Here is a 14,792-nt window from a genome sequence, read left to right as displayed (position 1 = left end):
CCCAGCTACTCGGGAGGCTGAGGCAGGAGAATTGCCTGAACCCAGGAGGTGGAGGTTGCAGTGAGCCGAGATCGTGCCATTGCACTCCAGCCTGGGTAACAAGAGCCGAAACTCTGTCTCCAAAAAAAAAAAAAAAAAAGAAAGAAAGAAAAGCCAGAGAGGGATGGAGACAGGGAAATACAGAGACACAGAAACTGCCCAAAACAAAAAACAAGAGAGGGCCGGGAGCCATAGCTCACACCTGTAATCCCAGTTTACTGGGGGGCTGGAGAATCACTTGAGGCCAGGAGTTCAAGACTAGCCTGGGGAGCATAGTGGGACACCCCCACCCCCTTCATCTTTATTTTTTTTTTTTTTAATTAACAAAACCTGACCTGGCATGGTGGCTCACACCTGTAATCCCAGCACTTTGGGAGGCCAAGGTGGGTGGGCAGACTGCTTGAGGCCAGGAGTTCAAGACCAGCCTGACCAACATGGAGAAACCCTGTCTCTACTAAAAAAACAAAATTAGCCAGGCGTGGTGGCGCACATCTATAATCCCAGCTACTCAAGAGGCTGAGGCAGGAGAATCACCTGAACCTGGAAGGCAGAGGTTGCAGTGAACCGAGATAGCAGCATTGCACTCCAGCCTGGTGACAGAGACTCCGTCTCAGAACACATATACACACATACACACACCCCACCCCAAGAGAGATGGAGAGAGAGTGACGGAGAAGAGAGATGAAGGTGGGAGAGAGAACCTGTCAGAGGGAGGCGGGGAGAGGCGATCTGAGAGATGGAGACAGAGGTAAACTGGCCTCCCTCCCCAGCCCCACAGGCGTCAGTAGCAGAGGCGCCCCCACACTGACCTCCTTCTCGGCACTCCCACAGCACAGACAGTCCTCCTTCAGGTCTGCCTGCCTGCCTTCCTGCTGTTGGCCAAGCCCATTAAGCTGCTACCTTGGCCACAACTGAAGGCCCCACGCCCCAGGGAGGAAACCACTGAGGCGGCGTCCCTGCTCCCCAGCACCCCAAACCATCAATTAATATTAATGAGGAAAGGCTCCTCACTGCCTGAGGACCCCCACTGAGTCTCCAGTGGAGGGGAGGCCCCACCCCCATGACTCAGGAGGTTAAAGGGCCTGGTGCTGGCCTATGAGGCCAGTGTCCAGATGGCGAGCGGCAGCGGGAGGGTCACCATCCAGCTCGTGGACGAGGAGGCTGGGGTCGGAGCCGGGGGCCCGCAGCTCTTTCGGGGCCAGAGCTATGAGGCAATCCGGGCAGCCTGCCTGGAGTCAGGGATCCTGTTCCAAGACCCTTACTTCCCTGCTGGACCTGATGCCCTTGGCCATGACCAGCTGGGACCAGACTCGGAGAAGGCCAAAGGCGTGAAATGGATGAGGCCCCATGTAAAGTGTGGCTGGGGCCTGGGCTCCAGGGTCTGAGGGAGGAGGGGCTGGGGTCTGGGCTCCAGGGTCTGAGGGAGGAGGGGCTGGGGCCTGGACTCCTGGGTCTGAGGGAGGAGGGGGATGGGGATCTGAACTCCTGGGTCTGAGGGAGGAGGGGCTGGGGCCTGGACTCCTGGGTCTGAGGGAGGAGGGGCTGGGGCCTGGACTCCTGGGTCTGAGGGAGGAGGGGGATGGGGATCTGAACTCCCGGGTCTGAGGGAGGAGGGGGATGGGGCCTGGACTCCCGGGTCTGAGGGAGGAGGGGGATGGGGCCTGGACTCCCGGGTCTGAGGGAGGAGGGGCTACCATGGGACTGGCTTAGCACACTCCTGCCTACAGGCTTCCAGGCCTTTCGTGGGCTGGGGGCCCTCACTCTGGAGCAGCAGAGGCAGGAGGGGCTGTAGCATGCAACCTTCCCTTGCTTTCCCGGCCTGAGGCTGGAATCCCCCACCACCCACAGGAGTTCTGTGCAGAGCCGAAGTTCATCTGTGAAGACATGAACCGCACAGACGTGTGTCAGGGGAGCCTGGGTGAGCGCCCCAAACCCACCTTGAGCCCTCACGTATAACCAGTCTCTTCTGGGGTCCTGACGGCTCCAGCTCTTGGTCCCCCAGTTCCCGGCCCAGGGGTCCCTCCGCAGTCTCTCCTCTCCCTAGGCCTGCGTCTCCCTCCCCTCTTCCTTCGTTTTTTTTTTGAGATGGGGCCTTGCTCTGTCACCCATTCTGGAATACAGTGGCACCGTTGTAGCTCACTGCACCCTTGACCTCCGGGACTTAAGCAGTCTTCCTGCCTCAGCCTCCCAGGTAGCTGTGATTACAGGTGTACGCCACCACACCTGGCTAATTTTTAAGTTTTCTTATAGAGATGGAGTCTTGCCATGTGGGCCAGGCTGGTCTTGTACTCCTAGGCTCAGGTGATTCTACTGCCTCAGTCTCCCAAAGTGCTGGGATTATAGGCGTGAGCCACTAGGTCCGGCCTCCCTCCTTCCATCCTCACCTAACCCCGGCTTCTCCTTCCAGGTAACTGCTGGTTCCTTGCGGCCGCCGCCTCCCTTACTCTGTACCCCCGGCTCCTGCACCGAGTGGTCCCTCCCAGACAGGATTTCCAGCATGGCTATGCAGGCGTCTTCCACTTCCAGGTACAGCTCAGTGCCTCTGCCCATGCCTCAGTTTCCCCCGGGGTGACACGGTGATACAGATTTCATAGTTAACACGGATTTGGGGCTGTAATTCCTGACTCTGGGACTGGCACAGCCGTCAGGGCTCAGAGGTAGGGCCCAGGCAGGGCTGGTGGTTGGAAGCCGCTCCCGGCCCTGTGTCTTTTCCCGCCAGCTCTGGCAGTTTGGCTGCTGGGTGGACGTCGTGGTGGATGACAGGCTGCCCGTGCGTGAAGGGAAGCTGATGTTTGTGCACTCGGAACAGCGGAATGAGTTCTGGGCCCCACTCCTGGAGAAGGCCTACGCCAAGTGAGGATTCCAGTTCCACCCAGCTGCAGCCCAAGTCCCCAGAGCAGGCACCAAGTCCCCAGAGCAGGCACCAAGTCCCCAGAGCAGGCACCAAGTCCCCACAGCAGGCACCAAGTCCCCACAGCAGGCACCAAGTCCCCACAGCAGGCACCAAGTCCCCACAGCAGGCACCAAGTCCCCAGAGCAGGCACCAAGCCACCGGGGGGGCCCAGAGTCCCCCAAGCTATGCAGTCCTCCAGACACCTTCCAAGAATCCCAAGCCAAGTGACAACCCCGCAACCCTAATATCCCAGCAGCCCCGGGCACCGTCACATCATTTTTGTTTTGTTTTTGTTTGTTTTGAGATGGAGTCTCGCTCTGTCACCAGGCTGGAGTGCAGTGGTGCGATCTCAGCTCAACACAACCTCTGCCTCTCTGGTTCCTGCGATTCTCCTGCCTCAGCCTCCTGAGTAGCTGGGATTACAGGCACACACCACCACACCCGGCTAATTTTTGTATTTTTAGTAGAGACAGGATTTCACCATGTGGGCCATGCTGGTCTCCAACTCCTGATCTCAGGTGATCCACCTGCCTCGGCCTTCCAAAGTGCTGGGATTACAGGTGTGAGCCACCGTGTCCGCTGTACCTTCAAATCTTAAACCCCTCTCTCCATCTATCAATATTTCACACAAAACATTCCTGGAGACCCCCAATCACCCATAATTCTTAACGATCCTGAAATCTCATATATCAGGCCCTGGATTCACCGAATCTGAGATTTATCCCCTCGGGTGACCTGTATTCTTAGATTGTCTCTCCTGGTCCGTTGAGAAATCCAAAGCACCCCCAAAATATTGGGTGTCATTTTGGGACCCTCAAATCTTTGCCTTTTCCCCATTTTTAGGCTCTGAAATTCCTGACAAGCCCCTATAGGGATGACCCCAAAGTGGACATCTCCCAGCAGCTCAAGGTTTCAGATATAGCACCAGTACTGTCAGAATTCTTTTTTTTTTTTTTTTTTTTTGAGACTGAATCTTGCTCTGTCACCCAGGCTGGGGTGCAACGGCATGGTCTCAGCTCACCACAACCTCCACTTCCCAGGTTCAAGCAATTCTCCTGCCTCAGCCCGGATTAGAGGCACCTGTCACCACACCCAGCTAATTTTTGTATTTTTAGTAGAGATGGGGTTTCACCATGTTGGCCAGGCTGGTCTCCAACTCCTGACCTTGTGATCCACCCACCTCAGCCTTCCAAAGTGTTGGGATTATAGGCGTGAGCCACCGTGCCTGGTGGACTCTCAGAATTTTAACACAGCTCTCCCCTGCCCCCGGCCAAACCGAAGTCCTGGGGGCCCACAGGACCACAGGCCGAATCTCCAAGGGCTTCTGTGTGTGTCACAGTTCCCCATCTCAAGAGTCTGAAAATTTTTGAGCTGGGTGTGGCAGTGTGCACCTGTGGTCCCAGCTCCTCGGGAGGCCAAGGTGGGAGGAGGATCGCTTGAACCCAGGAGGTTGAGGCTACGGTGAGCCAAGATCATGCCACTGCACTCCGGCCTGGGCCACAGAGTGAGACCCTGAAAAAAGTCTCAAAACTTCACGAATTGTCCCCAGGGATTCCACACCCTGAGATAGAGGCCCCTGCCAATCCCAGGACAGGGGTACCATCAACCCTCACCCCAGATCTGTCCCCACAGGCTCCACGGCTCCTACGAGGTGATGCGGGGCGGCCACATGAATGAGGCTTTTGTGGACTTCACAGGTGGTGTGGGTGAGGTGCTCTATCTGAGACAAAACAGCATGGGTCTCTTCTCTGCCCTGCGCCACGCCCTGGCCAAGGAATCCCTCGTGGGCGCCACTGCCCTGGTAAGAGACTTGGACTGCCATGGGGACCCCCTTCCAGGACCAGAGCACAGTTGGGGGTGTGGTGGGGTGGCGGGGTGGTGCTTCCTGCTCTTCTCTGCTTCTGTTACTGGCTTAAGCTCACTCCTAAAACTAGTCAAAAATAAACTTATTTGCTCCCATAATGAATCAGGTCAGGCACAGCTGGATCCAGGTGCTCAGGGTGTTGTAACTATGTTTATTTCTCCTGCGTTAGTGTCACTCTGGGCCAGCTTCTCCTCTCATGGGCATAGAAGGGTCCTCCAAAGCTGCACATATCACCTACCCCCCAGGGTTTATTTAAAAAAAAAAAAAGGTGCTACTTTCTGAGAATTTCAGCAAAAGTCCCAGGATTGATTCTCATGGGCTTATCTGGGTCATGTGTTCATCTGTGACCCCATGACACACTCACTCACTGAGTTGTTCTGACTTCTTCAGTCATTTTATTTAAATCCTCTACTGAGTTCCTACTTCTTTGTCTTTTGTGTCACTGTGTCTTTGTCTCTATGTCTCTGTCTCTCTCCTCTTTCCATCTTTTTTTTTTTTTTAAATAGGGACATGGTTTCACCATGTTGGTCAGGCTGGTCTTGAACTCCTGACCTCAGGTGATCCACCCACCTTGGCCTTCCAAAGTGCTGGGATTACAGGCATGAGCCACCACGCCAGGCCTTTTTTTTTTTTTTTTTTGAGATGGAATCTTGCTCTCTCAGGCGGGAGTGCAGTGACATGATCTTGGCTCATTGCAACCTCTGCCTCTTGGTTCAAGCAACTCTCCTGCCTCAGCCTCCCAGTAGCTGAGCTTGCAGGTGTGCACCACCACACCTGGTGAATTTTTGTAGTTTTTGTGGAGATAGTGTTTCACCATGTTGGCCAGGCTGGTCTCGAACTCCTGATCTCGTGATCCACCTGCCTCAGCCTCCCACAGTGCTGGGATTACAGGCGTGAGCCGCCGTGCCTGGCCTTTCCATCTGTTTTGTTTTTGTTTTTGGAGACACGGTCTCACCTCACTCTGTCACCCAGGCTGGAGTGCACTGGTGTCGTCATAGCTCACTATAGCCCTGACCTCCTGGACTCAAGGGCTCCTCATGCCTCAGCCTCCCGAGTAGCTGGGATCACTGGTGTGCACCACCATGCCCGTCAAATTTTTAAATTTTTTTGTAGAGTTGGGGTCTTGCTATGATGCCCAGGCTGATCTCTGACTCCTGGCCTCAAGCAATCCTTCCACCTTGACTTTCTGAAATGCTGGGGTGACGGCCGTGAGCCTGTGCTTCCATACCCTTTGTCTTCTTCCTATCTCCCTTCCTCTCCTTATTTCTCTCAACTTCAGTAACTAACCCGGACACGGTCTCCGAGCTGCGTGCGTTCAGCTCAGTGCTCTGGTTGGCTCCTGCCTTGGTGGCAGGAGGTTAGGGGCAGGGAGGAACAGCTACTTTCCTGTCCCCGGCCTCGGCCTCACCATCCCTTCCCTTGCCCAGAGTGATCGGGGCGAGTACCGCACAGAGGAAGGCCTGGTGAAGGGACACGCGTATTCTGTCACGGGCACACACAAGGTGAGTGTACCCTGTGGGTGTGGTGACAGGCCATGTCCAGGTGTCACCCCCACTGACGATGCTGCCCCCAGGTGTTCCTGGGCTTCACCAAGGTGCGGCTGGTGCGGCTGCGGAACCCATGGGGTCGCGTGGAGTGGACTGGGGCATGGAGTGACAGGTGGGATGGGCATGGGGCGGGTGTGGGGCTGGATCCCACCTGCCCGCCCCTCACACCCCTCTCTCTCCAGCTGCCCACGCTGGGACACACTCCCCACTGAGTGGCGCGATGCCCTGCTGGTGAAAAAGGAGGATGGCGAGTTTTGGTCAGTTTGTCAGGGTCCCAGCTCTGCCTCTGGGGGGCGCATTGCGGTTGAAGGATGGGTCCTAATAGGGAGAAACTGTGGACATCGGTGGTAATTTTTGGGCCAGGTTCTATTTTGGGAAGTCAAGGGAGAATTGGTAGTAATATTAGAGTGCTTCTGATTGGAGTGGGTTTAAAAAAGTAGTAATATAGGTCAGGCACGGCGGCTCACGCCTGTAATCCCAACACGTTGGGAGGCTGAGGTGGGCAGGTCGTGAGGTCAAGAGATAGAAACCATCCTGACCAACATGGTGAAACCCCGTCTCTACTAAAAAATAAAAAATTAGCTGGGCGTGGTGGCACGTGCCTGTAATCCCAGCTACTCGGGAGGCTGAGGCAGGAGACTCACTTGAACCCGGGAGGTGGAGGTTGCAGGGAGTTGAGATTGTGCCATTGTACTCCATCCTCTCAAAAAAAAAAAGTAATATTAGGGGAATTTGGAGGCATAGTTATCTATGGAGGGTTGAAAGGGATGGGCAGCAGTATTTAGGGCAATGGAGGAAAGTTTGGTGACATTTGGGGCATTTCTTGAGACTTGGCAGTGTTGAGGGGCTGATGGATACCTGTTGGTAATTCAGAGTCTGAGGGACTTGCAATTTGGGGGTTGGTGGCAATTTAACGGTATTTGGGGGCAGTTAATCTTGGCGATTTGTGGGGCATGCCTGAGGACTTGGAGGAATTTGGGGGAGCTAAAGGCCCAGCCATCTGGGGGCCATTTCTGGAGCCTGAAGGGTACTTGGCAATATTTAAGAAATGTGGGGGGCTTTGGGATCTGGGGACGCCCTCGAGGTGGGGCCAGGCACTGTCTGACCGCGCCACTGTGCAGGATGGAGCTGCGGGACTTCCTCCTCCACTTCGATACCGTGCAGATCTGCTCGCTGAGCCCGGAGGTGCTGGGCCCTAGCCCGGCGGGGGGCGGCTGGCACGTCCACACCTTCCAAGGCCGCTGGGTGCGCGGCTTCAACTCCGGCGGGAGCCAGCCTAATGCTGGTGAGGCCTGAGGGAGGGGCCCTGGTGAGGCTCGCAGGGGTCGGGGATGGCTGTGGCCAGCTTGGAACCCCCCTTTCTTCCTCCTCCCTTAGAAACCTTCTGGACCAATCCTCAGTTTCGTTTAACGCTGCTGGAGCCCGACGAGGAGGAGGACGAGGATGAGGAAGGGCCCTGGGGAGGCTGGGGGGCTGCAGGGGCGCGGGGCCCAGCGCGGGGGTGCCGCACGCCCAAGTGCACGGTCCTTCTATCGCTCATCCAGCGCAACCGGCGGCGCCTGAGAGCCAAGGGCCTCACTTACCTCACCGTGGGCTTCCACGTGTTCCAGGTTAGAGCTAAGGCTGGAGGGAACCCGGAGGGTGAAGCGGGGAGGGGGGGGGGGCAAGGGGAGCAGGGGAGGAGTGAGGGGCGGGGCCCGCGGGAGGAGGAGAGTTGTGGAGGGGCGGAGCCGAGGGACGCAGAGGAGGTGTGGAGGGGCGGGGCCAATGGGGATGGGGGAAGCGTGGAGGGGCGGGGCCTGGGAGCTGGGGAGGAGTGGAGGGGCGGGGCCAAGTGGAAGAGGAGCTGTGGAGGGGCGGGGCCGAGAGGGGACAGCGCGGGAAGGGAGTGGGGGTCGAGTAGGGCTCAGACTGGAGAGGGAGCTAAGGGAATGAGGAAGGGGCTCGGGCTCGGGCTCGGGCTCAGGGGCTCAGGGGCTCAGGGGCATACTGAGGGACGAGATTAGGGACAGAGAGAGGCAGGGGGTCAGAAGGGCCAGAGGGGCCAGAGGGGCCAGAGGGGCCAGAGGGATCTAAGGAGACAGAAGGCGCTCAGAGCGCCGAAGGGTTGGGGAAGGGTAGGCGAAGGCCTGGGTCGGGAACTGCCGGGCAGAGGTTCAATAAGGGTCTAAGAGGATGAAGGAGTGGGGACAGGGCAGAGGGGTAAGGAGGAGCAGGGAGGGGAGCCTGAGCGGCTGCCACCTCTTCCCTGCTCCGATTCCCCTTGCTTTTGCTTCTTTCAGATTACAGAGGAGGTAAGTCTGGGATGGGGTCAACCTGCACTGGGGGTGGTGGGTAGAGCCGGGGTCCAGAGGCAGGGGAGGCATGGACGCGGGGTTGGGCAGAGTGGACGGGGAGGGCTGGAGGGCTGGAGGACTGGGGGTGAGCCTGGTCCGTGGTCACGCCGTCCTGTCCCCAGCTGCTGGGCCTCTGGAACTCCCCGCGCAGTCGCGCGCTCCTGCCCCGGCTGTTGCGCGCCGACCGCTCGCCCCTGTGCGCCCGCCGCGACGTGAGCCGCCGCTGCCGCCTGCGCCCCGGACACTATCTGGTGGTGCCAAGCACCGCCCACGCCGGCGACGAGGCCGACTTCACTCTGCGTGTCTTCTCTGAGCGCCGCCATACGGCAGTGTGAGACCCACGGCACCCAGATCCGACCCCACGGCACCCAGATCCGACCCCACGGCACCCAGATCCGACCCCACGGCACCCAGATCCGACCCCACGGCACCCAGATCCGACCCCACGGCACCCAGATCCGACCCCACGGCACCCAGATCCGACCCCATCCCACCCCATCCCAGGCACCCAGATCCGACCCCAGGCACCCCGATCCGACCGCATCCCAGGCACCCCGATCCGACCCCACCCCAGGCACCCCGATCCGACCCCACCCCAGGCACCCCGATCCGACCCCACCCCAGGCACCCCGATCCGACCCCACCCCAGGCACCCCGATCCGACCCCACCCCAGGCACCCCGATCCGACCCCACCCCACCCCACCCCAGGCACCCAGATCCGACCCCACCCCACCCCAGGCACCCAGATCCGAACCCACCCGTGCCTAGACAGGCCCTGAGACCCCTGAGACCTCACCTGCGAGGAGTCCAGAGCCCCACGATCCCCACGATCCCCGACCCTACGCGAGTCCTCAGCTGGGATCCAGCCCCCAGCCCCCAGCCCCCAGCCCCCAGCCCCCAGCCCACAGCCCCCTCCCCACCTCCTGTTTGTAATTTGCAGGGAGATTGACGACGTGATCAGCGCAGACCTGCAGGCTCTCCAGGTGTGGGCTGTTCCGGGAGGGGCACGTTGGGGCTGCGGTTTTGGCCAGAACTAAACTTCCCCCATCCCACAGGGCCCCTTCTTGCCCCTGGAGCTGGGGTTGGAGCAGCTGTTTCAGGAGCTGGCTGGAGAGGTGAGGAGGGGGAGTTGGTGAGGGCCTCCCCCTGCAGCCTCCCCTTAGAAAACCCCACCCCTGCATCGCAGGTGTCTCATTTTACTTTTTCTTCGGGCTTAAATCTCCTAGCCTCCTTTTCTTGAAATGCTAACAGCTCCTCCCTGCCTCAGGGCCTTGGGCTCAGTCATACCCTCTCCCAGGACCACCCTCTATCTCCAGACACCTCAGCCTGGCTCAGGCCTCATGTAAGCCCTGAAAGCTCTCCCTGACCCTCCCCCAGGCGGGTGTGCTGCCCGCCACCCGCTCCCACAGCCCCGAGCTTCCCCCATCCCAGCCCTGGCCCTGTGGGAACAGGCCTACCTGACTCCTGGAGCTACAGCTCTGAGGCTGTCAGCCCCTGCCATGTCTCTAGCTAGGCCCAGGACCACTGTGAGGCCATGAGTAAATGGCCTCACAAGCTCTTTCCTGGACTAGAAAGAAGAACTCGGTGCCCCTCAGCTCCAGGCCTTATTAAGCATTGCCCTGGAGCCTGGTGAGTTGGCTGGGATGGGGCGGGAGGAGGAATCTTAGCCAGGGGTCCTGTAACCAGAGCCCGAACCACCCCATGTCTCTTAACCCACCATGCTGCTGGGAGTTGGTCCCAGGAAGCCAGGGCTCAGCCTGGTAGCATCTCCCTGCACTGGACCTTGTGTGGGCCCCTGGATGTGGGCCACACCTACTCACAAGCTCCCCTTCTGCTGAGAGGCAAGGCTGCCTTGAGCACAGCCTGGGAAATCCCTGCTTGGATCTGAACCCTAGTTCTGCTCGTCACAGCAGTCACTGGCTCCCTGTGCCTTGGCATCTATAACCCGGGGCTGACGACAGTGCCTGCTTGAGGGAGTCGTGTTAGAGTGGTGGGCGGCATGCAGGAAGTGCTGTGGTTTTTGTTGTTCCTGTAGCCAGGTCTCACAGCCGAACCCCTGGAGAGATCGGGCTCAGGACCTGTGAGCAGCTGCTGCAGTGTTTTGGGGTACATGGTGGGCAGTGCCTAGATGTGGGAGTGGGGAAGGGGACGTTGGGGTCTCTTCCTCTTCTGGAGACATTGACCTTAACCAGATGCCGCCCCCCCCAACACAGCATGGGCGAAGCCTGGCCTTGCACCACTTCCATCGGCTCTGGGGCCACCTCCTGGAGTGGCAGGTGAGCGGGGAGACTGGGCCTTCAGAAAGAAACCTTTACTAAGAGACATAGGCACCCTGCAGGCTATCACGGCCCCAGGGAACACAGGGCGGGGAAGGGACTGGACTATGCTGACTTGGAGCGATCTGGCTGGGATATCCCTGCCCCTGCTTGGCCTCGGCTTGTCCTCTGGGGACATTGCTTTTTTTTTTTTTTTTTTTGAGATGGAGTCTGTCGCTCAGGCTGGAGTGCAGTGGCATGATCTCGGCTTACCATAACCTCTGCCTCCCTGGTTCAAGCGATTCTTCTGCCTCAGCCTCCTGAGTAGCTGAGATTACAGGCATTTGACACCATACCTGGCTAATTTTTGTATTTTTAGTAGAGATGGGGTTTCCCCACTTTGGCCAGGCTGGTCTCGACCTCCTGACCTCAAGTGATCCACCCACCCTGGCTTCCCAAAGTGCTGGGATTACAGGTGTGAGTCACCACCGCTGGCCATCAGGACATTGCTCTACAGACTGAGAAACAGAAGTCCAAAGCAATTAGGCTGCTTGGGGGGGTGGTCCACACCAGAAGAAAGGGAGTTGGGATGGGCACCAGGCTGTCTGGACTGGGAGGCCCCATTTGCAGCCCTCTTCGGGGCCTTGGGGGCTGACCCTGACTCATCCCTCCTGCTCAGGCCATATTTGACAAGTTCGATGAGGATGCTTCTGGAACCATGAACTCCTATGAGCTGAGGCTGGCGCTGAATGCAGCAGGTACGGACTGGGTCCTGGGGTGGTCTTGGGAGGACCTATTCTTTCTCGTCCCATTGTCTCCAAGTCCACCCACTCAGGGCCATCTGCACCACAGCCATCCAGAAGTCCACATCCTTAGTTTGTTGTGGGCCTGTGTGCCAACACACAGCAGAGGGAGCCACAGGGAGATGGAGGCTGGGGTGACTGATCGAGTCAGAGAGCCCAAGGCTGAGAGTTTGGGTGTGGCTGTGAATTTAAGACCCAGGGAGGGTGTTCCAGTGTCCAGGCACGTGTAAGAAAAGAGCCAGCCAGTCATGGTGGTTCACACCTGTAATCCCAGCACTTTGCAAGGCTGAGGTGGGCAGGTTGCTTGAGCCCAGGAGTCCGAGACCAGCCTGAGCAACGTAGTGAGGCCTCATCTCTTTTTTTTTTTTTTCAAGAGGCTGGGTGTGGTGGCTCATGCTTGTAATCCCAGCACTTAAAAATACAATTAGCCAGGCGTGGTGGCATGCACCTGTAATCCCAGCTACTTGGAAGGCTGAGGCAGGAAAATCACTTGAATCCAGAAGGCAGAGGTTGTAGTGAACCAAGATTGTGCCATTGCACTCCAGTCTGGGCAACAAGAGGGAGACTCTCTCAAAAAAGTCGGGGAGCAGGTGGAAGACAGTTTAGGATTGGAAGATGTGGGGCAGAGAGGGAGAGGCTAGGCCAGAAATAGACAGGAGCATAGGTGAGGGAGCAAGGACTCAGAGGGCAGGTGGCAGGCTTGTGTTCATGCATCTGGCACTACTGAGCACTTGCTACATGCCAGGAGTTATTCCAGGAAGAAGGAAACTGATAAAGTGCCCTTGAGGACAATTTCTTGAATGGGAATTCCTGCAGGTGCAGCTGAGGGGCTCCAGCTCTTCTCTGGTCCTTCCACCCCATCTGGCTGGGTTTTCCCATAGCCCTGGGCATGGCAGCCTCCACCTCTATGCCTGAGGGAGAGTGACCTGGGGCAGGTCCCTCGGGGGCTGCAGGGCTCAGAAGCAACCTCCCCCAGGCTTCCACCTGAACAACCAGCTGACCCAGGCCCTCACCAGCCGCTACCGTGACAGCCGTCTGCGTGTGGACTTCGAACGCTTCGTGTCCTGTGTGGCCCAGCTTACCTACATCTTCTGTGAGTACCTGCCCTGGCACGGGAGGAGGGGTATGGGGACTGGTGGGCATTCACCCTGCTCCTGTCTGCACAGGCCACTGCAGCCAGCACCTCGATGGCGGTGAGGGGGTCATCTGCCTGACCCACAGACAGGTAAGCTGGTGGGTGGGACAAGGTGGCTCGGGCACTGTCCTGGGAGCTCCCTGCCTCAAGCCCACCGTCTTCCTTCTCTTGCTTAGTGGATGGAGGTGGCCACCTTCTTCTAGGATCTCAGGACAGGAAAACTGAGCAAGACCACCCCCCTGCCCTGCCTCGCACAGGTGTGCTGCTCTCTCTGGCATCTACCTGCCTGGCGCTGGTTTTGGGCCCAAGTCCTCCACTCAGAAAGGACAGCAGACAACAGAAGTTGGTCCATGTTAACGGCTTAGGACAGTGCTAATTCTGCCCTGACTCTCCTAGGAAGTAGAGAACAAACGCAGAAGAGGGGGGAAAAAAGGACACTGCAGGAATCCTTCTGAAAAATATTACATGTTTTATTATCCTGTCCCCAGAGGATGGTTTATCCAGAAACCGAGGAAAAAAAAATCAGAATAACCTCAAAAAAAAAAAAAAAAAAAAAGTAGGGGGAGCAAAACCATCAACCACCAGGCAGCCACGCCAGCAGCCCACCTCCACCTCTGGAGGGTCCCCAGAGCCGCGTCAGGTAGGGGATGGGCTATGTCTTCATTGTGAGAGCAGGAGAGACAGCAGAGATATGTTGCTAGGTGAATATATATTTATATAATAAATCCGTAAGTTAATAAAGTAAATAGTAATTCTCTGAAAGTTTTTTTTTTATAGTTTTTATGGTTTTTTTTTTTTTTTTTTTTTTTTTTTTTTTTTTGGTCCTTAGAAAATCGGAGATGTGTGTGAGGCCAGACAAAGCAAGGCTGGGGCTGGTGGGATTCAGAGGGGCCCCGTCTGCTAACCCAGCTCCTCTGCTGTGAAAGCAGAGGAGCTGGGTGGGGCCCCCATCTCCTGGCAATGGCAGGTGAGTGTGGAGAGGGGCTGGGTGGGGCCCCAGCTGTTGGGTGGCGGTGACGCCCCTTGCAGGGCCCAGGCAGTTCCTGGACAAGGCACATGGGGCTTTGGCCTGGATGGGGGAGGCCTTGAAGGGACCTCAGAGGCAAAGAAAGAGACCCGGGTATGGAGGGGACTGGTTTTGCTGGGGGAATCCAGTGCCCCCTCCACGACGGTTAAAAAAGCACAAGCCCCAAGTCTCCCCGGCCCCACCTGGTCTGGGGAACCTCCGGGCCAACCCACAAAGAGAGAGGAGAGAGCCTGCCCCAGCCCCTCCCTGGCCACCCACCCACACTGGAGGACTGCAGAGTGCTTTGCATAGATACAGAGTGGAGGAACAGGATTGTGGGGCTTCCCCGGCCCCTCCTGGAGGCCGTGGGGGGGTATTTGGTCTGGGTCTCAGGGGCCTCACAGGTCGCTCTCGCCATACAGGGCAGTGGAGAAGGACTTGTAGTCGAGGGCACCGGGTACGGCATCAGGGCCCTGGTAGGGCGCCATGCGGGCAATGCAGTACTCCGCCTGGTCAGGGGGCAGCTCTCTCCGCAGCTCCTCGGCTGTGATGAAGTTCTGGGATTGGCAGGATGGGACTCTGAGCCATCCCCACCCACACACTGGCTCCCTCAGCCCCTCCCGATGCAGGGACCCCTCTTGCCAGCCCCCGTGCGCCTCATGGGGTCTCACCTTGTCCCCTGCCAGGACCTTGAAGGAGGCGATGACCTGGTCGGCCGTGTCCGTGTCGGTGGTCTCCCGAGACATGAAGTCAATGAAGGCTTGGAAGGTCACAAGGCCGCTGTGGTTGGGGTCGACCAGGCTCATGATTCGGTTGAACTCTGCATCACCCTGCAAAGAGGGAGTTGGGGCGGGGGGACACACCCAACATTGAGTAGGGCAGGGGCAGCCAGGCCCACACCGGTGGGGTCTCC

The 14,792-nt window shown here is 58.0% G+C and overlaps 2 protein-coding genes across 13 annotated transcripts in view; one reads left to right on the top strand and one right to left on the bottom strand.

Annotated features, from left to right (window-relative positions):
• Positions 1–1,142: 1,142 nt before the first annotated feature.
• On the top strand, positions 1,143–13,619 carry CAPN12 (calpain 12). The gene is made up of 21 exons (XM_003735576.6): positions 1,143–1,388; positions 1,888–1,957; positions 2,447–2,565; positions 2,759–2,892; positions 4,565–4,733; positions 6,224–6,298; positions 6,370–6,455; positions 6,526–6,600; positions 7,465–7,628; positions 7,721–7,953; positions 8,626–8,637; positions 8,802–9,010; positions 9,621–9,663; positions 9,736–9,795; positions 10,252–10,309; positions 10,716–10,786; positions 10,894–10,956; positions 11,615–11,693; positions 12,715–12,831; positions 12,905–12,963; positions 13,050–13,619. Exons 1-21 carry the CDS (start codon positions 1,152–1,154, stop codon positions 13,074–13,076), a joined length of 2,160 nt encoding a protein of 719 aa, XP_003735624.2. The 5' UTR covers positions 1,143–1,151; the 3' UTR covers positions 13,077–13,619.
• Positions 13,326–14,792, bottom strand: part of ACTN4 (actinin alpha 4) — a 79,468-nt gene continuing 78,001 nt past the window's right edge. For 8 of the 12 annotated variants that reach the window (XM_078359299.1, XM_008987956.6, XM_002762087.6 and 5 more), the window contains 2 exons: positions 14,551–14,709; positions 13,326–14,436 (listed from right to left, as the gene is read on the bottom strand). In XM_078359299.1, coding sequence (XP_078215425.1) covers positions 14,278–14,436; positions 14,551–14,709 — 318 coding nt within the window. In that variant the 3' untranslated portion in view covers positions 13,326–14,277. Of the gene's footprint in view, positions 14,710–14,792 lie in introns of all 12 variants that reach the window. The other 4 variants (XM_078359298.1, XM_078359296.1, XM_008987951.6 and 1 more) reach the window with 1 other exon arrangement.

The sequence above is a fragment of the Callithrix jacchus genome, chromosome 22, assembly GCF_049354715.1.
Source record: "Callithrix jacchus isolate 240 chromosome 22, calJac240_pri, whole genome shotgun sequence".
NCBI classification, from domain to species: domain Eukaryota; kingdom Metazoa; phylum Chordata; class Mammalia; order Primates; family Cebidae; genus Callithrix; species Callithrix jacchus.
This window is presented reverse-complemented; position numbering and strand designations above follow the sequence as displayed.

What these genes read in the sequence shown, in the direction of transcription:
- CAPN12 (XM_003735576.6), top strand. Translation starts at nt 1,152, where the DNA reads ATGGCGAGCGGCAGCGGGAGGGTCACCATCCAGCTCGTGGACGAGGAG. An exon ending in CAGGCGTCTTCCACTTCCAG is followed by an intron (nt 2,566 to 2,758) that starts GTACAGCTCAGT and finishes TTTTCCCGCCAG; the next exon opens with CTCTGGCAGTTTGGCTGCTG. An exon ending in AAGCATTGCCCTGGAGCCTG is followed by an intron (nt 10,310 to 10,715) that starts GTGAGTTGGCTG and finishes TTGTTCCTGTAG; the next exon opens with CCAGGTCTCACAGCCGAACC.